This window comes from Mustelus asterias, chromosome 5 (genome assembly GCF_964213995.1).
Source record: "Mustelus asterias chromosome 5, sMusAst1.hap1.1, whole genome shotgun sequence".
Lineage (NCBI taxonomy): Eukaryota > Metazoa > Chordata > Chondrichthyes > Carcharhiniformes > Triakidae > Mustelus > Mustelus asterias.
The window spans coordinates 78,873,878-78,894,245 of record NC_135805.1 but is presented as its reverse complement, the minus strand read 5'-3'; the positions used below and the strand labels follow the sequence as shown (position 1 = coordinate 78,894,245).

The window sequence follows — 20,368 nt, the reverse complement described above, 5'->3', positions numbered from 1 at the left end:
TCGCAAGATAATTTAGGTAACAATCTTGATTTTGTCGCCTGCAATGCAATGATACCTTTCATTTGCTATAGAGAGCAAACTTGCAAACAGTGAGCCAAACCTTATGCTCTCTCTGTGGTGAGCATTCCTGCATGAATGGCATTTAACTGAGTGGGTTGATGTCACTCCTAATCCCTGCTGCGTTCTTGCCCCGCCACAGTTAAGTGATAGGAGGGAAAACTACTACAGAGCCTCATTGCAATTATTCATTACTTAGCAACCTCATTGGCACTGCCAGTGGTATTTATCCAGCAGCAGGATGGCCTGTCACCATGTGGCGTGTACACTGCTACAATTAGGCGGCAGATTGTCAGCACTTGGAAAAGGCATGAGATCTGGGTCCCATGATCAGAGCCCTGTTGGAGGGACATGAAATCAGGAAGGGGAATGCCTGCTGAGAACTATCCTTGATGTTGACTCCCTGTATCACTGTCCCCACAACCCTCACCCCATGAAATCTACCCCACCACATACATGATGCACTAATAACCTGGGTCAATCTGCAATTCAACCTTTGTATGGGCAACAGCTGTCTGCAGGTGAGGCTTACAACCCCGAGATCTTGATTCCAGTAGAGGCCTGTGTCTGGCCTCACCACTGGCTAACTGGCTTGTGGCTCAGGGGAACTTCCCAAAAAATGGTAGTGTGCGTCTCCCACCAGCTCTTCATCCAACACTTAAGACCTCTATCTCAGAAAAATACTGCCCAGTATTCCAGGTGTGGTATCGCTAAAACCTTGTACAAGTGCACCACAACTCCTTTATTCCTGTGCTCCAATCCCCTTGAAATAAAGGCCAGGCTACATTTGTTTTCCTCATTGCTTGTGTACCTCCAAACCAATTTTGTGTGTTCCTTGCATGAGCGCAACCTGAACATCAACATTTACAAGTTTATTTCCTTTCGAAACTACCTTTTACTTTCCCATTCTAATGATCATTGAATAACCTCATACTTCCTCACATTACATTCCATCTGCCATCTTGTTGCCCACTGATTTAGCCTGCTTATATCTCCTTACAGCCTTGCTGTCTCTTCTTCACAGCTGACATCTCTACCTCATTTTGTATAATCCCAAACTGCAATATATTATTCTATGTTGAGGTGGCATTATTGATGGTGAATGTTGGGATCCTCAAATACCAGAAGAAAAATGTGAGACAACATACTTGTTTTTTGCAAGTTTTACAGTAGGAGGAGAGATTCTGAAATCCAGAATTACTTGTAATGATGTTATAGAAATGTAAATGTTTATTAAGAAACAGAAAAAAAAAATTACACATAAAAGCAACAATGGCTTCACACAGTACCAGTACTTTAAATTAGTTCCAAACAAACTTAATTATTGACCTTCAGAACCACCCTTCCCCATACCTGTTCAGCAATCTCCTTATAGATTTTAGAATCTATTAAGGCCCAGTAATTTTTACCACATAGTACACATAGTTTATTTGGGATGTCCTCTGAAGTTAACACCAGCTGTGTGTTCGGTCTGGCTTTTTTTGCGCTGCTTGCTAGGAGTTGGCTGGCTATTTCTGCTGTCTGTTCAGATCTAAAACAGCTATCCCCAGTATCTCCTTAAATACGTTCTTTCCATTCGATCTCTCCATTGCCTCAACCAGTGTCTTTAGGAATGCTCTCTCCTAGAATTGATTAACCTTGTTTCTTTACTGTAGGAATTATAAGAAAAGTAAAACCCACCCTGTCCATACTTTTCCAATGACACATTTCTTTGACACCCTGTATATATTCTCCTTTGAACCACAACTAGTCATTCAAATCTACTCCTGTTATGTAAACATCCTTACTAAATTATGCTATGTAAACATCTGCTTCAAGTCCTTTTAGGCTCATTACCATATCAAGCCCACTCCTTATTGTCAGTTTAAATTCTCAGAGTCATCCTGTCTCTTGCTTCAATTACCACTTACATATCCACAACAGTTAAAAAATGACAAGAGTATGAGCAAAATAAAAAATATCACAAGTTCTTGGGTTTTCCTGACACTTTTTTCATTTAAGTCATTTATATAGATTGTAAATAGCTGAGGCCCCAATACTTATGGCACTCTACTGGTCACAACTTGAAACCTGTTGGAGTAGCTGCATTAGATCTCAAGCCAACTTGAGAATGCCCCATTTATGCCATCTATCTAGTTCCTGTATGTTAACCAATTCCCTATTTGTGGTCATGTATTACCCCCAGCTCGATGAGCCCATATCTTGTGCTTGAGGCCTTACTTTTGGTGTGGTACCTTATTGCACGCATTATGGAAATCCTTGTATAATAAATCTTGTGCTTCCCTTTATCTACCCTATTAGCTACATCTTCAAAAAAAACTCCAATAAATTTGTCATGTTATTAAGGAAGTCTGAACAAATTTGTCATGTTATTAAGGAAGTCTGAACAAAGTGTTGAGAGAAAGCTGTCATAGTTTAGCTACATCTTCAAAAAAAACTCCAATAAATTTGTCATGTTATTAAGGAAGTCTGAACAAATTTGTCATGTTATTAAGGAAGTCTGAACAAAGTGTTGAGAGAAAGCTGTCATAGTTTAATGAAAGGGATTTCCCTTTCATTAAACTATGACAGCTTTCTCTCAACACTTTGTTCAGACTTCCTTAATAATAGGTTCCAGCACATTTCTGATAGCCGATGTCAGATAATTGCCCTGTAGTTCCATTTTCTCTCTCCCCCTTTTTTTGAATAACATCCAATCTGCATTCAAGAATCGAGGGAATTTTAGAAAATCAAAGCTTGTGCATTCATTAGCTCTGCAGCTATCACCTATAGAACCCTAAGATGGAGGAAGGCAAGGAAAACTATTGCACAAAGTTCCAACCTAATTTGCACACCAACCTTGATAATCATGTGGGGCATGGGGGAAGCCAACAGCCCAAAATCAGGCCTGAGACTGCATATTACTATCACAGATGCCCTTTACATCACAATGTACTGGGGAGGGGTTGGGTGGGTGGTGACTGTCTTGCCAAATTTTATATTGCATCAACATCCCGGTGCTAAGTTCCCAGTGAACTAGAGGAATTCCTGGCCTTGGAATAAACCAGTGGAATGATAAGATAGAACATAGAACAGTACAGCACAGTACAGGCCCTTCGGCCCACAATGTTGTGCCGAACCTTTTCCGAAACCAAGATCAAGCTATCCCACTCCCTATCATTCTAGTGACTTCCATGTGCCTATCCAATAACCGCTTGAAAGTTCCTAAAGTGTCCGACTCCACTATCACAGCAGGCAGTCCATTCCACACCCCAACCACTCTCTGAGTAAAGAACATACCTCGGACATCCCTCCTATATCTCCCACCACGAACCTTATAGTTATGCCCCCTAGTAACAGCTACGTCCACCCGAGGAAATAGTCTCTGAACGTCCACTCTATCTATCCCCTTCATCATCTAATAAACCTCTATTAAGTTGCCTCTCAACCTCCTCCGCTCTAAAGAGAAAAGCCCTAGCTCCCTCAACCTTTCCTCATAAGACCAACCCTCCAAACCAGACAGCATCCTGGTAAATCTCCTCTGCACTCTCTCCAATGCTCCCACATCCTTCTTATAGTGAGGTGACCAGAACTGCACACAATATTCCAAATGTGGTCTCACCAATGTCCTGTACAGTTGCAGCATAACCCCACGGCTCTTAAACTCAAACCCCCTGTTAATAAACGCTAACACACTATAGGCCTTCTTCACGGCTCTATCCACTTGAGTGGCAACCTTCAGTGATCTGTGGATATGAACCCCAAGATCTCTCTGTTCCTCCACATTCCTCAGAACCCTACCTTTGACCCTGTAATCCGCATTCAAATTTGTCCTACCAAAATGAATCAGCTCGCACTTATCAGGGTTAAACTCCATCTGCCATTTTTCGGCCCAGCTCTGCATCCTATCAATGTCTCTTTGCAGCCTACAACAGCCCTCCACCTCATCCACTACTCCACCAATCTTGGTGTCATCCGCAAATTTACTGATCCACCCTTCAGTCCCCTCCTCCAAGTCATTTATAAAAATCACAAATAGCAGAGGACCCAGCACTGATCCTTGTGGTACACCGCTGGTAACAGGTCTCCAGTCTGAAAATTTTCCATCCACCGCACTGAATGTTGACCTGCTACTTCTATGAGATAGCCAGTTACTTATCCAATCGGCCAAATTTCCCTTTATCCCACACCTCCTTACTTTCTTCATGAGCCGACCATGGGGGACCTTATCAAACGATCTTATTTTATCAAATGATTTTATTTTATAAGACAGAATATTGATGGTTTGGAGAGCAACTTTATGTTAAAGCAAAGTACAAAGTGTCACGATTCCATGCTTGCTAGTATGATTTCTCTCTTTAGTTATAAAGCCTTAGAAGTCTTGTTCAGGGCAGAAGAGGCAAAGGAATGCACCATATTTGTTTATAGCTGGACTCTTCAGTAGCAGGTCAACATTCAGTGCGGCCAGTTAAACCAACCTGAACTTTTCAAAGGAAAAGAGTATTGTGGCTGGAACAGATGCTGGCAGGCATATAGGAAGTGAATCTAACCTCTGGAACCGCGAATAATGATACATAATGGGAGAAAGCAGGATCCTCAAGGTTTTGAGAGGTTGAACTAGAGGTCTTGGTGGAGAAAGTGGAAAGGAGGGAAGATACCCTGTCTCCAAGGCAGGTCAGGAAGCCATGGAAATACACATTCATTGTCTACCTGCCAATTCCGGTGATCAGTTACTGCATGCATGCTAATGCCCTCACCAATATGGCATCCAGCACAACTCCCCCAAACAGGTACATACATGTAGACACCATTTTTGGAGATCAAAGAGCACTAGCAGCACCCAAAAGCTGGTGCAAATTATCCCAATTTCATACCAAGCAAGTGTTAAAATCTAGCCGCATTCTTTTAGGTTCATATGTTGATGGTTTTATTTTTGCTAATCTGTGAATAGTTGAATTTTATCTGAAAAATTCCATTCATAATTCTTTGTGGGATGTTGGATTACAAAATAACCATATTTAATTGCCACAAAGTCCCTTAAAACAAATAATTATGCATTCTCTATATTTGAAATAACAATATTTTTCTGCAGCAAGAAAAATCTATGCAGTCAGAGTTTCAGGACTGAACTTTACAGATGAACTGAAAAATCCTTCCTCAAGCTTATATAAAAGTCTCTCCAAAGAATTTAAGATGCTGGTATGTAACTGAATGACCAAGATTATTAAATCAAAAAGTGTTTTTTTCTAACTGTTGGTGAACCTTGCCTTTCATCAGAAATTTAAGGTCCTGCTGATGCATTAACATGAATAGAAATCTGAAAAGTTTCAAATTTGTTAATCAAATTAAATGGGAAAATGTCATGCTGTTACTGTGCAACATGTAATCATTTTGATTTAAGTAAAAATGAATAGTATCTCGCCATGGACACAAGTTTCAGTTATTAAGTGAAAATCTTTTTGAACAAAGCATCTTGCACAGTTCAGTAGTGTAGCTTGCCGATAGATCTTTTAACTCTTTTCATATTATTTCCCTGTTATCAGAGTTTCCTTACACCTTCCTATTTTAGCTGTTACCATGAAAAATGTGATAGCAAGTTATATGTCCGGCACAAAGCAGGCAAAATACAGATTTACAGAGATTTTTTAATAACAAATAAATATTTCCCTTCCCACCAATAGTGGGAATCATGATGGACAGGGCAAATAATTGGCATGATGACAAAAGTCTGTTTTCCATCAGCAGGAAATTGGTTTGGAATTTGGAACTCTCAATGAGTGAAGACAGCGAGGGAACAACATATGCATTCATTTGCATCTCATGAATGCTCATTAAAATATTAGCTCATTGGAATTACATTCTCCCTCCAAATTAAGTGTCCCGCCAGCAGATTATTAGAATGGTCTGTTTTACAGCTGTATATAAGTGGTATGCACCTGGCAAGCTTCACTTCATCTCCAGCTAATGCTTTTGCCTACTGTTGCTTGTGAGATTTCAGGTTCTGGTATCACAAGTTACACTAATTTTGGACTGGAGAGGCAGGCTTATAGAGGAAGTGGGTCAGGGAGCAGGGTGGGGGTGTGGGGGCAGAGTGATTGAGGAGATCGGGGGGTGTCTCTGGCGAATGTGAAGAGCAGTGTCTTAGAGGGTAGGTTAGTTGGGTCAATTGTGAGGTCCTGACAGGAGCACTAATGTTAGGAGGGAACAGATACAGTCAGAAGGGAAAGCGGAATGCGAAAGTAAGTGCCCTGCCATAACAAACTTTGTGACATTTTATTGTAAAATAGTGATAGGTTTTTATATATAAGAATTAAAGTTGTTTGTCACCCTTTTGCTGTTTACACATTTATTTTTCTAATTGACTTCTATCTATTTCTCTAGTTGGAAAAAACCTATGGAAATGTGCAACCTGGAGCTATGGTAAAGATTCTAGGATTCACGTAAGTGAAACGTTTTGAGGGGAGACATTTACACATTCTCATTTTATTCTTAAAGTCTGATGTTGAACACAGGGAATATGATATATAAGTAGAAGCTGGAAAGTGGACAAATGAAGGAATGGAAACATTTATGCATTTTATTTTGGACATAAGATGATAAGATTTCCTTATTACTGCCATTTCCTGGATCCCAGATATCTACTCTGCAATTTAAAATAAAACATAATTTTAAAGTGGCCCACTTTGTAAAAATCGACAGGGGCGCTTTGATGTTGCTTCCAGAAGGTGCAGAAACATTCCCTCCCCACCTGCCCCTATGCTGGGCACTTTTGGCAGTGTTTTTGGTTCCTCACTCCACGAGATGTACATCATAAAACCTCTTTCACACATGCAAATTTTGAGGGTAAGGAGGGGGTAGGAAGCAGTAACCAAGGTTCAAGATGGCCGCCCATATGGTGAAGATCCTTAGACAGCCCCTTCCAAATCCACGGCCATTTCCATCTAGAAGGACAAGGGCAACAGATACATGGGAACATCACCATCTACAAGTTCCCCTCCAAGCCACTCACCATCCTGACTTGGGAATATATCGCCGTTCCTATGCAGTCGCTGGGTCAAAATCCTGGAATTCCCTCCCTGTCGGCATTGTAGGTCAACCCACAGAACATGGACCGCAGCGATTCAAGAAGGCAGCTCACCACCACCTTCTCAAGGGTAACTAGGGATGGACAATAAATAGTGGCCAGCCAGCAACACCCATGTCCCACGAATGAATAAAAAAAAAGTGTGTTTCTTGCAGATTAACACGGCCACAGTAAATAATGGTTTAACAGTCCTGAATAGAAAGTATTTGAAAAAAGATCATTGGGATGTGAATGTTGCTGGCAAGGTAGCCTTTTTTGCCCATCCTTGATTGGCCTTGAGAATATGCTGGCTAGCTGGCTGAAGTCATCTGGTGTAGGTACACCCATAGAGTTGTTCGGAAAGAGTTTCTGAGTTTTGATTCAGCGAAAGTGAAAGAATAGTAATTATAGTTCCAAGTCAGGATGGTGTATTATTTAGAGGGGAGCATGTAGTTGGTGGTGTTCCTGTGTGTCTCTTGCTCTTGTCCTTCTGGATGGATCTTTCTGCTAAAGATGCTGTAGAAGAAAGCTTGACAAGTTGCTGCAATGCATCGTGTATATGGTACACACACTGCTCCCCCTGTGTGTTGGTGGTGAAAAAAGTAAATATTTAAGATGATGGATGGGTGCCAGTCAAGTGGATTGCTTAGTCTTGGATGGTGTCAAGCTTTTTACGTGTTGTTGGGGCTGCCCTCATCCAAACAATTGGAGAATATTCCATCACACTCTCGATTTGTTCTCTGTAGATTATGGACAGACTTTGAGGAGTCAGGAGGTGAGTTACTCGCCACAGGATTCCTAGCCCCTGACCTACCCTTGTAGCCACAGTGTTTTTTATTGGTTTATCCAATTCAGTTTCTGGTCAATGATGGCACCAGGATGTTGTTAGTGGAGGATTCAGTGATGGTAATGCCATTGAGTGTCAAGGAAGATGATTAGATTCTTGCTTGTTGCAAATAGTGGTGGTCCAGGGTCTGTATATTCTGGAATGAGAATGTCAGAGGGTCATTGATGTCTCACCTTTCTATGCTGTTCCTTCTCGTCTTTGTTCTGTATATAACATCGATAAGAACAATATTTCCAATAGCCTCCCCTTCTACACAGTCTGATTTGCATATTTTTGGATTTCTCCTCTGTATTGAATGGGGGATTGGCAACAATGTGGGCCCCAAAGCAGAAAACAAGAATCCAAACATTGATTCAGTTATGATCAAGATTCCAAATCATCCACTCCTAAAAAACGGAAAAGATTTAGAAAATGCAAATTGTAGACTTCTTTGTCAGTACAATATTTCTGGCTCTACTTTTCAACCTAATAACATGAAGCTTCTGTTTTATTCTGGTATAATTAATTTTGGAACAGAAATGAAACTAGGTAATTTGATATCTCTGATTTTTTTTAAATGTAAGTATAATTAATGTAGTTCTTGGTAGCTGCCTCCTTCTCCAGTCACTTCTGACACAAAGTGTAAAACTGTCAACATTGTTTGCAAGATCAGCCTACAATTACGTAGACAAAAGCTGCATTTATTTTTATATAAATTCTGCCATTTTGACTGGGCCCCTGGATTCAATGAATGTGGGACTGAGCACTCAACATTGCTGAAATAAAAATGATGGAATTGGCACCAAAGGTCATATTCTTCTCATTTGTACATATGGGCTGGCACTTTGCACAACACTGTCACGTTCTGTCAGGGAATTCTGGACGTGGCAAAGGAGCTGATGAAGTCACACTGAGGAACCGCCGAGACTTCAGTGAAAGGTTCAGTCTGGCAAATCTGCAGTTTTACACTTTGAACCTTATTGAAGAGAATGCAGCTTTTATTAAAAGCTTAACTGCTCCAAACTAAGATAAAAGTTACATTTCCCATTCATTCACGCCTTCATTCGGTTCTTAGTTTGAATGAATTGATTTAAGAAAATGGCTACAATAATCCCTTTTCTTGTCTTTACTGATTTAGCAAAGGGAGTGTAATTATACTCCATCGAGTAGTCTCTAAGAAACCCTTAACTCTGAATGAAATCACCACCCAAATACAAAATCTTTCTCCAAAATACACAACTGAATTGTTACCCGGTAAGTATTCTTTTGAATAATAAAACAATTATGCGAGAGAGCATTTGAAGTTATAAATGTGTAGAAATTGAATAATTCTCACCTAACTAAAGAGAGTGTCTGTATTTGCATTGTTTGATAGTAAAGTTGATTATAAAAGATTATAAAATTATGTAATCGTTTAAGTAAATTCATTTACTGACGATGCTGCTTAGCTAATTTGAACTATTTGGTACAAACTGGGAAGGCAAATGCAACATTAGCATTCATGTTGAGAGGGCTAGAATACAAGAGCAGGGATGTACTTCTGAGGCTGTATAAGGCTCTGGTCAGACCCCATTTGGAGTATTGTGAGCAGTTTTGGGCCCTGTATCTAAGGAAGGATGTGCTGGCCTTGGAAAGGGTCCAGAGGAGGTTCATAATAATGATCCCTGGAATGAAGAGCTTGTCGTATGAGGAACAGTTGAGGACTCATTGGAGTTTAAAAGGATGAGGGGGGAAACTTATTGAAACTTACAGGAAACTGCGAGGCCTGGATAGAGTGGACGTGGAGAGGATGTTTCCACTTGTAGGAAAAACTAGAACCAGAGGGCACAACCTCAGGCTAATCAGGGGAGATACTAAATGGTTTTTTTGCTTCCGTATTTACTGAGGAAACGGGCATGGAGTCTACGGAAATAAGGCAAACTGGTAGGGAGGCCATGGAACCTTTACAGATTAAAGGGGAGGAGGTGCTCACTGTTTTGAGGCAAATCAGAGTGGATAAATCCCCAGGACCGGACAGGGTATTCCCACAGACCTTGAGGGAAGCTAGTGTTGAACTTGCAGGGGCCCTGGCAGACATATTTAAAATGTCAGTATTCACAGGGGAGGTGCCGGATGATTGGAGGGTGGCTCATGTTGTTCCATTGTTTAAAAAAGGTTCCAAAAGAAATCCGGGAAATTATCGGCCAGTAAGTTTGACGTCGGTGGTGGGAAGTTATTGGAAGGTGTGATAAGGGATAGGATCTACAAATATTTGGATAGACAGGGACTTATGAGGGAGAGTCAACATGGCTTTGTGCGTGGTAGGTCATGTTTGACCAATCTATTGGAGTTTTTCGAGGAGGTTACCAGGAAAGTGGATGAAGGGAAGGCGGTGGATGTTGTCTACCTGGATTTCAGCAAGGCCTTTGACAAGGTCCCTCATGGGAGGTTAGTTAGGAAGGTTCAGTCGCTAGGTATACATGGGGAGGTAGTAAATTGGATAAGACACTGGCTCAATGGAAGAAGCCAGAGAGTGGTTGTGGAGGATTGCTTCTCTGAGTGGAGGCCTGTGACTAGTGGTGTGCCACAGGGATCGGTGTTGAGTCCATTGTTGTTTGTCATCTATATCAATGATCTGGATGATAATGTGGTAAATTGGATCAGCAAGTTTGCTGATGATACAAAGATTGGAGGTGTAGTGGACAGTGAGGAAGGTTTTCAAAGCTTGCAGAGGGATTTGGACCAACTAGAAAAATGGGCTGAAAAATGGCAAATGGAATTTAACGCAGACAAGTGTGAGATATTGCACTTTGGAAGGACAAACCAAAGAAGAACGTACAGGGTAAATGGTAGGACTCTGAAGAGTGCAGTTGAACAGAGGGATCTGGGAATACAGGTACAGAATTCCCTAAAAGTGATGTCACAGGTGGATAGCGTCGTAAAGAGTGTCTTTGGTACATTGGCCTTTATAAATCGGAGTATCGAGTATAAAAGTTGGAGTGTTATGGTAAGGTTATATAAGGCATTGGTGAGGCCGAATTTGGAATATTGTGTACAGTTTTGGTCACCTAGTTACAGGAAGGATGTAAATAAGATTGAAAGAGTGCAGAGAAGGTTCACAAGGATGTTGCCGGGACTTGAGAAGCTGAGTTACAGAGAGAGATTGAATAGGTTGGGACTTTATTCCCTGGAGCGTAGAAGATTGAGGGGAGATTTGATAGAGGTGTATAAGATTTTGATGGGTATAGATAGAGTGAATGTGAGCAGGCTTTTTCCGCTGAGGTTAGGGGAGAAAAAAACCAGAGGGCATGGGTTAAGGGTGAAAGGAGAAAAGTTTAAAGGGAATATTAGGGGGGGCTTCTTCACGCAGAGAGTGGTGAGAGTGTGGAATGAGCTGCCGGATAAAGTGGTAAATGCGGGGTCACTTTTAACATTTAAGAAAAACTTGGACGGGTTCACGGATGAGAGGGGTGTGGAGGGATATGGTCCAAGTGCAGGTCAGTGGGACTCGGCATAAAATGGTTCGGCACAGACAAGAAGGGCCAAAAGGCCTGTTTCTGAGCTGTAATTTTCTATGGTTCTATGATTCTAAAGGAACAATCCTTTTAAACAGAAATGAGGATGAATTTCTTCAGCCAGAGAATGGTGAATCTGTGGAATTCTTTGCCGCAGAAGGCTGTAGAGGCCAGGTCATTGAGTGTCTTTAAGACAGAGGTAGATAGGTTCTTGATTAATAAGGGGATCGGGGTTATGGGGAAAAGCCAGGAGAATGGGGATGAAAAAAATATCAGCCATGATTGAATAGCGGAGCAGACTCGATGTGCCGAGTGGCCTAATTCTGCTCCTATGTCTTATGGTCTTATAGTCTTATGGATAATTTAGGCCCAGTAATGCTGCTTACTCAATAACTGATATGTTTGCGTACCCGATTGTACCTGGGTTCTACTTTGGACTAAAGTCAACATAGTTTGAACTGTTGTTGCTCCAGTTCTGAATGTTTATGAGGGCTGAATTTTCTCTTTGATTCCTTTCTTTGTGTAAATTAAAAGCAATGTATCCTATGTTTTCTGTACCTACTTAAAAGTCCTGGGCTAGTTGCTTGGCTCCAGTACCCTTCTGGCACAGGTCTACCCAGACCAGACTTCGCATAAGAACATTGGTTAGGGATGGGAGTGAGAGCATAACTGCAAGCTTGAGAGGCGTACTACTTCAAAAACTGAAGTAGCCCATGCCCACATGCAGCAAGACCTGGCCAATATTCAGACTTGGGCTCATGAATGGCAACTTATATTTGTGGTACACAAGTGTCATTTAATGACCATCTCCAATAAGAGAGAATTTAACCATCGTCCCTTGACATTCAGCAGCATTACCATTACTGAATCCCCCAACATCAACACCCTCGGATTACCATTGACCAGAAGCTTAAATAGACCAGTACATCAACGCTGATTATAGGAGCAGGTCAAATACTGGAAATTGTGAAATAAAAACAAACTCTCTGACGCCCCAAAGCCTAGTCATCACATAGCACACATCAGGAGTGTAATGGAATACTTTTTCCTGGATGAGTGCAACTCAAACCACACTCAAGAAGCTCAACACCATGCTGCCAAAGCAACTGCTTAATCACTGCCCCATCCATCATCTCAAAAATTCACTCTCTCTACCACTGATGCACAGTGGCAGCAGCATAAGGTCCACTTAACAACTTGTCTAGCATCCTGCAATAGCACCTTCAAGACACCTAGAAGGACAAGACCAATTAACACATGGGAAGAGAACCCACCTGCAAGTTCTCCTCCTAGTCACACACCATCCTGATTTGGAACTGCAGTGCAGTTTATTCACTGTCAATGGGTCAAAATCCTGGAACTCCTTTCTTAACGGCACGGTATGTGTTCCTTCACCACGTGGACTGCAGCAGTTTAAGGAGGCAGATATCTACTTCATCTTCTCAAGGGCAATTATGCATGAGTCTGGGCTGACAAGTGGCATATAACAAGGGCCAGGAAATGGCCATCCCCAACAAGAGAGATTCTAACTATTGTCTCTTGACATTCACTGGCACGACCATCGCTGAATCTCCCACTATCAGCATCCTGGGGATTACCATTGACCAGAAACTGAACTGGACTAGCCATAGAAATATTGTGGCTACAAGTGTAGGTCAGAGACAAGGATTTCTGTGCCAAGTCTCACTTCCTAACTCCCCTAAGCATGTCCACAAGGTGCAACTCACCCCCATTGCCTGGATTAGTGCAGCTTTGAGAAGCTCAACACCATCCAGGACAAAGGAGCCCATTTGATTTGCACCTCATCGACAAACATTCACTACCTCCACCAGCGACAAACAGTGGCAGCAGTGTGGACCATCTTTTTTTTATTCAATCATGGGACATGGGCATCGCTGACTGGCCAGCATTTATTGCCCTCCCTTGTTTCCCTTGAGAAGGTGATGGTGAGCTGTCTTCTTATAATGCTGCAGTCCAGGTGCTGTGGGTTGATCCACAATTCCATCAGGGAGGGAATTCCAGGATCTTGATCCAGTGACTGCGAAGGAACGGCGATGACGGTGAGTGGCTTCGAGGAGAACTTGCAGGTGGTGGTGTCCCCATGTATCTATTGCCCTTGTCCTTCTAAATGGAAGTGGGTTTGGATGGTGCTGTCTCAGGATCTTTGGTGAATTTCTGCAGGGTATTGTTAACAGTGAATAAATCTGAAACACTGGGCCCTATTTTACCATTTTGATTCTAAGTGCTGGGCGGACTTGAAACTGCAAGTGTTTCAGATCCAACTTTTAGACCCATTCTCAGGTGCCCCTATACGCACTCTGCCTGAAAAAATATCAACGTTTCGGAATCGTGCTGCAGAAGCTTAACGTTCCCGAAATCCTGCAGCTCTGATCAGCGCCTCCAACTGCGCATGCGCAGAAAAAAAACAGAAAAATGCTCCCCAGCCACATTGTGCCCGGGCCTAATAATGCCTCCCCACCAGCCCCCCACGGACATTGCTCCACCCCCACAACATAACTGACCACCTTATCCCCCAACACCTCTGCCACACAGACCGATTATGAGCCCCTCCCACATTCCCACCCCCACCGATCACACACAGAGTGGCAGCGGAACCCCCTGCCCCTGCCCCCCCACCCCCCGCCTCCCCACCAGTGAGCCATCTGTCCCACCTCCCCTCCACCCCACCAGAGAGCCATCTGACCCGCCTCCCTCCCCCCCCACCAAAGAGCCATCTGACCCGCCTCCCTCCCCCCCCACCAGAGAGCCATCTGACCTGCCTCCTTCCCCTCCACCAAAGAGCCATCTGACCTGCCTCCCTCCCCCCACCAGAGAGCCATCTGACCCCCCTCCCTCCCCTCCCACCAGAGAGCCATCTGACTCGCCTCCCTCCCCTCCCACCAGAGAGCCATCTGACCCACCTCTCTCCCCCCCACCCTCCGACCCCTTCACCACCGATCTGAGTCAGAGAGCAGCCGGAAGCTCTGAACTTACCTGCTGAGAAGCTGGAGCGCCCGAATCGAACCTTTGTGGACCATGTCTGTTTCGTGCTGATTCTGGATGGGCGAATGCGGTGGTAAAGGGGGAAGTGCCAGTAAGTTTGGGCGTGCAGCCTATTAAGTCAATTTAAATGCATGCAAATGCATTTAAATTGACGTCCCCTGTTTTGGGCACGGTCCCAACGGCGGCCATTTTCGGCCCTTGGTAAAGGGGGAACTGGCATGGAGGTAGGCACAGATCACGCCACTCGCCTCACACCCGATTGTGCCAAGTTTTCGCACCCGAAAACAGGCGCAACTGGATGGAAAGTCAGGCCCAATGACTGATTGCCCCAAATTCTTCTTTTCTTTTGATTCTGTCCGTTCTTCTAATAATGACTCAATTGGTGCTTTCCCTTTTCAAGCATAACAGCCTGCTCACCAATCTATAGTTACATCAGGATGTATGAACTGGAATTATTAGTTTCCACCATAGTCTTCCTAGATTGTTACCTAGAGACAGAATATGAGAGTTAGTGCCAGTTTGAATATTGGTGTCATGTTTACTCACCAAATATCAAGCAGAAAGAAATATACTGCCTAGCCTGCCAACCACCACACTTAGGGTGGAATTTTATCGGCATGTCGCCCGAGATTCGTACGATCCTACCCAAGGACAATGGAGAATGCCATTCTCAAAGCTTCACTGCCCCTGGAATCAGGGCAGGCGTGCCGGTAAAATTCTGGCCTTAGTCTCTGGAGTGAAAATTCAGCCCCAGGTTTTTTTCTGTCCAAGATTTCCTGGGTCACTATTCAGGTAAGTAAATTGGAATTAACTGTGCATTAGAGACCTTTTTGGAGGGTTGTGGGGAATTTTCCATTGGATGCTCACTCTTCCTGGGAAATTCCCAGAGTGCTTGTGTTGGGACTTCCAAAGAGTCCCTTAGCATATCTTCCTGATAGCACCAGTCTTCCATCATTCAGGAGATAGGAAGACTTCAGCCAGTGTCCCAGATGAACTTGTCCTCAAGACTGCCTTTGCCAAATTAATTTATTCAAGCTATAAGAAGATTTAAATTATCTTTGATTATTGTGGTAACTTTCTACAAGCCCCCGCTATTTTGTGATTTATACACTGTATTACTGTGCAGATATTTGTTAGGGAGCCCAGTAATTACTTTCACAAGTGACTTATTTTCCTGGCTATTTCTTATCTTCACCCAAGCATGGTAGCACAATGTTTAGCACTGCTGCCTCACAGCACCAGGGTCGCAAGTTCGATTCCCAGCTTGGGTCACAGTCTGTGTGAAGTCTGCACATTCTCCCCGTGTCTGCGTGGGTTCCCTCCAGGTGCTCCGGTTTCCTCCCACAGTCTGAAAGATGTGCTGGTTAGGTGCGTTGGCCATACTAAAGTTCTCCTTCAGTGTACCCGAACAGTGTGGTGACTAGGGGATTTTCACAGTGATTTCATTGCAGTGTTAATGTAAGCCTAGTTGTGACACTAATAAATAAACAATAAATAATACATCGAGATCTTCTGAACCAAGATATTTTCTCACTACTGTACTGAATTGATCCTTTATTAATAGGTCTACCTCACCTCCATTTTTATCTTCTGATCCTTTCAAAATATGTACCCTGGAATATTCAGTTACCAGCCCTGGTCACCTTGCAATTACATCTCTGTAACGGCTGTTATATCATACTCTTTTATTTATATTTGTGACATCAATTCATTTCTCTTGCTACAAAGTTACCCCCTCACCTCTCCTCAATTGGTGTAGCTGCTTCAAGTGTGAGCAGCCCGCCAAGTATATTTAAGTAAGTCCCAGACATAAAAATGCTCCCTGACTGCTTCAATAAGGTGAAGGGCTGGCTTCCACATGATTCTAGCCTCGTGGAACTGATCAACTCAAAATTTCTCCAATTGTCTCTTTTTATTTTCCTTTCCTTCATTTCACTTGATCGTAAGTCAGCACATTCCAGTTCTACCATTGATGTTTGTAAAGCACTCATGGAAAGAAATAATTGGCAGTCAACAATTGTTCTCCATTACACTTCTAAACACTGTGGCATGTATTCACATATCAATAATCAAGTGTATACAGAACAGATAAATATGGAACAAATGATTATTTAAAGGAACAGTAATTATGTAGCTTTTGGAAAGCTGTATCAATGTTGTTTTCTTTAAACAGATGATAAAATACCATGTCATGATGAAATATATGGCACAACAAATTATAATAGTATCGCAGAAATCCCCTGTGAAAATCAGCCAGGAGTTTGGAAGAAAAGATGTGAAGAGAATGGAAAGTATGGAGAAGAATTCGATTTCTGTATATTAGATGAAATCAACAATATTCTTCAGGTATGAAATTTTAAAGTAGAAACTACAGTCACTGCTGTTCCCTAAGATGTGTTCACAGCAAATTCTTCATTGTTTTATTTTAACATAGCTGTTAGTTTAAACCCATTTTGCTAATGTTCAGAATTTACACGTTTCTGGTAGACTCGAAGATACAGAATGAGAGTTCATATACACACTAAAATTAAAGTGCCGAATACTCAGCACCTCAAAGCACTGGAGAAGTACTGCCAATGGTGCCTTTAGAAGGTACTCCAAATCTAGTGCTTAAAAAGGTGGCCGAACTCTAGTGTCCTCTCTCAAACACATTTTCCCAGCAGTGAGGTGCGAATCACTCAAAACCAATTCTGCTGGATGGGACATGTTGGCCAGGATTCTCCCCAAAGAATTCTAAATGCCGAATTCATGTGAGAACTACATGGGAGTAAATCCCATTTTTTTTAAGCGGGATTTTCAAAATGGACCTCCCACACTCAGTGCATCACAGAATGCCCTAGAGTGAATCACGATGAAAATCCAGGGGCAAGCCTATTGGAGGGGCTGGCAGCATAGCACTGAGCAGGCCACTGCGCATGCACAGATCTGCCATAGCGGAGATCATAGCGCAGTAGCCCTGCATTGCCGGCCTCCCGATTGCTGGTCAGCTCGGTCACTGGTCAGCACAGCAACCCCCCATCACTGGCCGTGCGGTCCCCCACCCCCCACTGATCGCTGGCCTTCCAGACATCTCTGGGCCAGCACTGACCCCGCACCCCCGCCCGCCTCAATCTCCCCCTCCCCACCCCCACTGGCTCTACTCGAAACTTGGTTGTGGCAAGATTCTCCCAGAGCAACATCTTAGTGATGTTGCAAAGTCGCGACTCATGGGAACCCCTGGCTTTCACCAACTAAATGGAGACACCAAGCACATCGAGAACATGCAGAGGCAAATCGAGGCATCGGAGACAGTGCACAAACTTCCCAACATTCTGCACCCTCTCCTTTTGTTCTCTATGAACAGTATGCTTTGTCTGTAAAGCACGCAAGAAACAATACTTTTCACGGTATCCGAATACTTGTGACGATAATAAATCAAATCAAATCAAAAAAAAGATTTTAAATATATTTGAATAAATTATTCAGCCTCGCACCAGAAATGGGCACAATGTTGGTAGCGCCGGATATCCGATGCCTATAAGATCACAAGAGACGGGAAATCGGGTGTGAACCGGCTTGCCCCGCCCATCGGCCAGCGGGACACAATGTTAAGATCGCCACCCTCCACCACCCCCCCGCCCATGTCTCATGGTCACTGTGTTCTCCTGAAATCTAGTTGTATTTGTGAGCTAGAGAAGAATATCACAGTTTTTACCCACTGAATTTGCATAGGGTTTTTAGAAAGCTATTTCCTTTCGCTTTTCCAAGGAGATTATTTGATTGTTGATGGAGTGGGAATAGAGGGTGCACTGAGATCATGATAGGCAGTTACACCATGACTCCGTGGACTGTGCACAATTTACCACTTTGTCTTTTCCAGTGCATCAATTTCAAATGTTTCCATAATCGTTTTTAATTTCATTTGCAGGCGGTAAATACCACCGATTTGCAAACTAAATTTTCGAATCTTCTTCAAGAATTATCCAATGTCACCGACGAGGTTAACATAACCACCCCCGGCAACGTCCAAGCTGTGGTTACCATTCTGACATCAATTTCAAATGTAAACACCACTGTTGATGAAACAGATGTGGGGGTAAGAACGAACATCTGCTGGAAACAGTCTTGAGCCTGACACTTTTCTCCATTTTTCTCCTTCATGTAGAAGTAGCAAGGGAAATATTGAATGTGTTGCTTATAGAATCACTTTTTGTGGAACAGTGCATTAAGTAATGAAGTTAGTCCTTCACCACTGTAACCTGGTTTAAACCCTCAGATTGTTGGGTGGAATGAAAGGAGTTTGTCAGGCCTTATTCTGTTCATAGCACCTTCAATGGGATGGACATTTCTCTCAGAACTTCCACTACACGGCTTGTATAGAAAATTAAGTATGTTTCAGAATTGTGTCATCAGAATAGTTTTTTGAGGTTTGAATGACTGTCACATATTTTGTCTTTTACTATACCTAGAGTGAGATTTTACGGCCTTGCTCAAGCGAGAGTGGAAATTCCCACTCGAGGTCAACGGTCAAAGATCTGTTGTCCGCCCCTCGCCTGCTCCGATTCCGTGGCGGGCGGGGTGATAGAATTCTGGGGCTAATCTCAAAAGACTGTCTTTTATATTCGATACGCAAATAAGATGGGCGGCAGAGTGGCACAGTGGTTAGCACTGCTGCCTCACAGCGCCAGGGACCTGGGTTTGGTTCCAGCCTTGGGTGATTATCTGAGTGTAGTTTGCACATTCTCCTCATGTCTACATGTGTTACTTCTGCATGCTCTGGTTTCCTCCACACTCAAAATATGTGCAGATTAGATAGATTGGCCATATTCCATTGTCCCTAAGTGCCCCAACATGTGTAGGTTAGGGGGGATTATTGGGGTAAATGCGTGGGGTTATGGGAATAGGGTGGAGAATAGGCTTGGGAAAGATGTTCTGTCAGCAAGGCGGTTCAGAATGGGCCGAATGTCCTCCTACTGCACTGCGAGGATTCTATAATTCCAAGAGAAACTGTGACGGCACAAATTACTTGTGCACTGGAGGTGCATACTCCAATTTGTAGTGTAGGAAAGTGAAATTTCTTTCACCTGCCAACATCCATAATTTCTTCTTGAGGAATCTTACTTCTCATCAGTATTTTTCCACATTAGGTTCACTTGAAAATTAGCTATAAGGTTTGAAAACTTCCTAAGTTATTAACAAGCAGTCTTAGAAATCATAGAAATAGAAACCCTACAGTGCAGAAGGAGGCCATTCAGCCCATCGAGTCTGCACCGACCACAATCCCACCCAGGCCCCACCCCCACATACCTTACCCGCTAATCCCTCTAACCTACACATCCCAGGACTCTAAGGGGCAACTTTTTTAACCTGGCCAATCAACCTAACCCGCACATCTTTGGACTGTGGTAGGAAACCGGAGCACACGGAGGAAACCCACGCAGACACGAGGAGAATGTGCAAACTCCACACAGACAGTGACCCGAGCCGGGAATCGAACCCAGGACCCTGGAGCTGTGAAGCAGCAGTGCTAACCACTGTGCTACCGTGCCGCCCACTGTGCTACCGTGCCGCCCAGTCTTGACTTCCAGAATGTCCAAACATGGTTCATCCTAATTAGTAGGATACAGTTCAATGGGAAACACATCAATCTCAACAGCAATGAATCAAATACAAGTCAGAAACATTTCCCCCCCAAAAAAACTTCATGACTGATTCACAGGTTGTGTTACGTTCCACTAAAATATATAGACCTGGGGAAGAGACTTTGGGCTTGGATACAGCAATTTAGATCTGGTGTAGAGTATGCTGTCAAGAAAGATTGAACCAACTATTTCCGATCAGGGAAAGTTGAGGGGCAACAACATTACAATCTTTAAGGTTATGAATGGATTTGATCATGCATGTGAAGAGAAGATATTTCCACTTGTTAGGGAGACCAAAACTATGATAATAAATGTAAAAAGGTCA

The 20,368-nt window shown here is 43.1% G+C and overlaps 1 protein-coding gene across 1 annotated transcript in view; it reads left to right on the top strand.

Moving 5' to 3' along the window:
* Positions 1-6,227: 6,227 nt before the first annotated feature.
* The window catches only part of LOC144493987 (adhesion G protein-coupled receptor F5-like), a 51,052-nt gene continuing 36,911 nt past the window's right edge, over positions 6,228-20,368 (top strand). Inside the window, exons 1-5 of the mRNA XM_078213562.1 lie at positions 6,228-6,275; positions 6,418-6,476; positions 9,064-9,179; positions 16,596-16,768; positions 18,330-18,497. Coding sequence (XP_078069688.1) covers positions 6,228-6,275; positions 6,418-6,476; positions 9,064-9,179; positions 16,596-16,768; positions 18,330-18,497 — 564 coding nt within the window. The remainder of the gene's footprint in view (positions 6,276-6,417; positions 6,477-9,063; positions 9,180-16,595; positions 16,769-18,329; positions 18,498-20,368) is intronic.